Source organism: Bidens hawaiensis, unplaced genomic scaffold (assembly GCF_021521415.1).
Source record: "Bidens hawaiensis isolate Kalapana, Puna unplaced genomic scaffold, B.hawaiensis_p1.1 tig00061572_1, whole genome shotgun sequence".
Classification (NCBI taxonomy): Eukaryota; Viridiplantae; Streptophyta; class Magnoliopsida; order Asterales; family Asteraceae; genus Bidens; species Bidens hawaiensis.
The window spans coordinates 16,366-20,125 of NW_027501081.1; the positions used below are offsets into that span (position 1 = coordinate 16,366).

The 3,760-nt window shown below is 36.6% G+C and overlaps 1 protein-coding gene across 1 annotated transcript; it reads right to left on the bottom strand.

Moving 5' to 3' along the window:
* Positions 1-2,370: 2,370 nt before the first annotated feature.
* LOC143603423 (putative mitochondrial protein AtMg00820) lies at positions 2,371-2,739 on the bottom strand. The gene has a single exon (XM_077080211.1). The coding sequence runs from the start codon at positions 2,737-2,739 to the stop codon at positions 2,371-2,373; it is 369 nt and encodes a 122-aa protein (XP_076936326.1).
* Positions 2,740-3,760: the final 1,021 nt, after the last annotated feature.

The window sequence follows — 3,760 nt, forward strand, 5'->3', positions numbered from 1 at the left end:
GTAAGCACGTTCTAGGGAGAGCCAAAGATACCTAGACGTGTCCCCCTGAACATGATGAAAAGATGCTTCAGATATTGTAGAGATAAGAAACATACGGACGTGGCCAACATTGTCTACCCACGTAGCATGATTAGCGTTATTACGGGTCACGGTCGGGGTTGCATCTTTGTCTGAGCCAAAACCCTCGACAGTGACTATACCGGAGGTGCATGGAATAATACCATCCATATAGCCAAACATGTTGTTTGTAACAAGACACAGATGAATCATTGTTTTCCAGTACATGTAGTTTGTAGGGGACAGGGTAAAAACAAACTTGTGGGAATTATAGGATGTTTTCTTTTGAGTTGTAAAGGCAGCAAGAAGAGCCATGGATTGATGATGATGATTGTTAGGTCACGAATAATCAGTACTGAGAATATGTTATTCTTGAAGACGTGTCTGGATCAGTTATCCTTCTTAAGAGTTTCAGAATTATGTCAGGATCAAGGATCCTCAGTAATTGGTATTGCTAACGATTGTTTCTTATGTGTAGGTTAATATTTGATAGGTATAACGGCTGGAAGACCTAGTATACCTAATATATCGCTACTTGACTCATTCAGCACGTGGTCAAAAGGCGTGGACGAAGCTAGTGGGAGAGTGGCGGATTAGTAGGACTTTTAGTTATAGATATGTTTTTGTTATCACGAGTTTATGATTAGCTAGGTTATTCACTTATCACTTCACACACATTAGTCATACACAGATCTCTCTCTCTAGCAATACACACACACATAGCAATCATTGTATTACTGATCATAATCTCCAACCTTGTAACATCCACTTTTTGATTAATAAAGCGGTGATAGACGATTTTTTCATCACCCGATGTTTTTATGCCGGCGATCCTCTAACGATCAAGGAATTTTACTCGTATAAATCTATGTGTTCATTGACATATTACGTATACAATTACAAACACCAAGTCCCACAATTACTACTTTGGTTACATGATCATTTAAACGGTTTTTAACCAAACAATGATGATGATGATGGTGATGATGATGATGATGATGATGATGATGATGATGCGAGGTAAAAAGGGCCGATTGTATGGTGGTTGTTTAAGGGTTTACTAACCTCGCTGTGGTAACAAGTTAAACGTATGTAATTGTGATTTGTATTATTGAAAAATTATAATCTATACAATAGTGTTTATATACTAGAGTATATTGCAATTAGATCCCTCTAATATAATTATTGTAATATTTAATCTATTATGTCCGATACCCCTTGATTCAAACTCTATGACTCCAAGTAGGTGTCTGAAATACATAAATTTCTCCCTTGCTAAAGCCTTAGAATATCATCCAGATGATGATTAGTGTTGCAATGTTCTTGTGCAACTAACTCTTGGGCCACCATGTCTCTATGAAGTGGTTTTTCAGCTCTATGTGTTTGGACCTGTTGTGTAACACCAGATTTTTGCTGAGGTATACGGCTGGTATATTGTCACAAAAATTTGTAGTAGCTCCTGTCTGGGACCAACCAAAATATCAAGCATCCTTCTCAGCCATATAGCCTGACATGTAGCAGCAGTAGCAGTTACATCAACTACTTTTTGTGCTTGACAATGCTACAGTAGTTTGCTTTAAAGCTCCAACTAATCATGCCACTTCCAACTAAGAATGTATAAGCTAAAATACTTTTTTTTATCATCCACACAACTGGCCCAATTACTATTAGTAAATTCACATAATTATACTTTTGGAGCTCTATCATACCATATTCCAAATTGAAAAGTATTGTAATGTATTCGAGGATTCTTTTTGCTGCACCAAGGTGTAACTTTGAAGGAGCTTGCATAAATCTTGACACAATCCCAACTGCATGAGATATATTAGGCCGAGTATGAGTGAGATAAATCAAACTTCCCACTAAACTTTATTAAACACTTTTTTTTTGTCTTGTCATCCAAATCATCTATTATCAATTTCTCACTAGCATTCATAGGAGTATCTTCAACTTTACATTCTTCAATTCCAAATCTGTTAAGCAGGTTCTTGGCATACTTTTCTTGACATACAAATACTCCTTGCTTAGTTTGCATTACTTCTAAGCCCAAGAAATATTTTAGTAGCCCCAAGTTTGTCATTTCAAATTCTTGTTTCAAGCCTTTCTTGAAGTCAGCTATAAAGCTTGGACTTTGACTTGTGCAAATGATGTCATCCACATACAAGCAAATAAACATTAGTTGATCACCTCCATTATTCTTCATATATAGTGTAGGCTCATTATGACTTCTATTATTACCATTTTTGATGAATTATCCGTCAATCTTTGAGTACCATGCTCATGGAGCCTGCTTTAGCCCATAAATAGCCTTCTTCAACTTATAAAGCTTCTTCTCCTAGCCTGCAACTCCAAAATCCTTTGGTTGCTGCACATATATTTCTTCTGCAAGATCCTATTAAGGAAAGCTGACTTAACATCTAATTTATGTATAGGCCAACCCATTCTTGTAGCAATAGATAACACCACGCGGATTGCATCAAACATTGCTACAGGAGAAAAGGTTTCTTGATAATCAATACCATGTTGTTGTGAGTAGCCCTTGGCTACTAGCATGGCCTTGTGCTTAACAATATCTCCATTTGGCCACGTCTTTGTTTTGTACAACAATTTGAGACCCACAATATTTGCACCTTGAGGAAGATGTACAAGCTCACATGTGTGATTCTTTTTAATGGCTTTCATTTCTTCAAGCGTTGTAGTCTGCCACTCTTTCTTTGTAGTTGCTTCTTTAAATGTTGATGGGTCAGTTATGCTGAGGGCAAACTAAAGGTTAGAGAAGTCATCATACATAGGATCATCAACCTTATTTGCTCGGCCATAGACATAATCAAGGTTTAAGATCTTAGGTATAGGTGAGGTTTGAGTATTGGAATATGGTATAGTTGGATTCGTAGTATGTTGGGAGTTATCAGTTTTGGAAGTATGGTGAGAGTTGTTTGAGATAGTTTGAGATGATGAGGTTTGTTGTGATGGAAAGGGTGAGTTATCAGTGTTTCTTGAGGATGTGAGTTACATGTATTGTTTGGGGATTGTGTAGTAAGTGGTTCATTTGTGTTTTTAGGTATAGGTTCTATAGGGAATGGATCAATGTAATTGATGTCATAAGTGTTGCTTTTAGTGTTGTGACCATGGTTGCAAAAGTCGTTAGGGGCTTCCGGGGAGTTGCGAGTACGTGGTCTAAGCGGAAAGTACTCGGCGGGTACTCGGACGTGGTATATAAAGAAACTAAATTTTGGGGACTTACATATATTTGTCAAGTACATAAATCTACTAATATTTAAAACAAAATACGTGAACATCAATATAAATAAAAAAGATAAAATCTTTAAATACTAAAGTATCGAAAATTTGAAAACAAATAATTAAAAAATGATAGTTGCTCTTTATTGTTATAGAAATATGATTTATGTTTAACTTTTTAAAGTCAAAATCAGCTCGAGTTGACCGACTAGATCCAATTGTGGCAGAGGTTGACCATTTTTTATCAATTCCGAATAACTAGGCGGAGTTAAAGAAAGTCGCCTCAACACCATACCTTGTAGCGATTACTTGGCGAGTACTCGGCGCCTAGTCGAGATTTTTACAACCATTGTTGTGCCCAAAATTCCACTTTGTATCTTCATAAAATACCACATCTCTACTAGTTAAGAACTTTTTTTGGGTGGGATTATAATGCCTGCACCCATTTAATTGAGGTGAGTAG

Excerpts from the sequence above, each read along its gene's own strand:
- LOC143603423 (XM_077080211.1), bottom strand. The coding sequence starts at position 2,739 with ATGAAAGCCATTAAAAAGAATCACACATGTGAGCTTGTACATCTTCCT.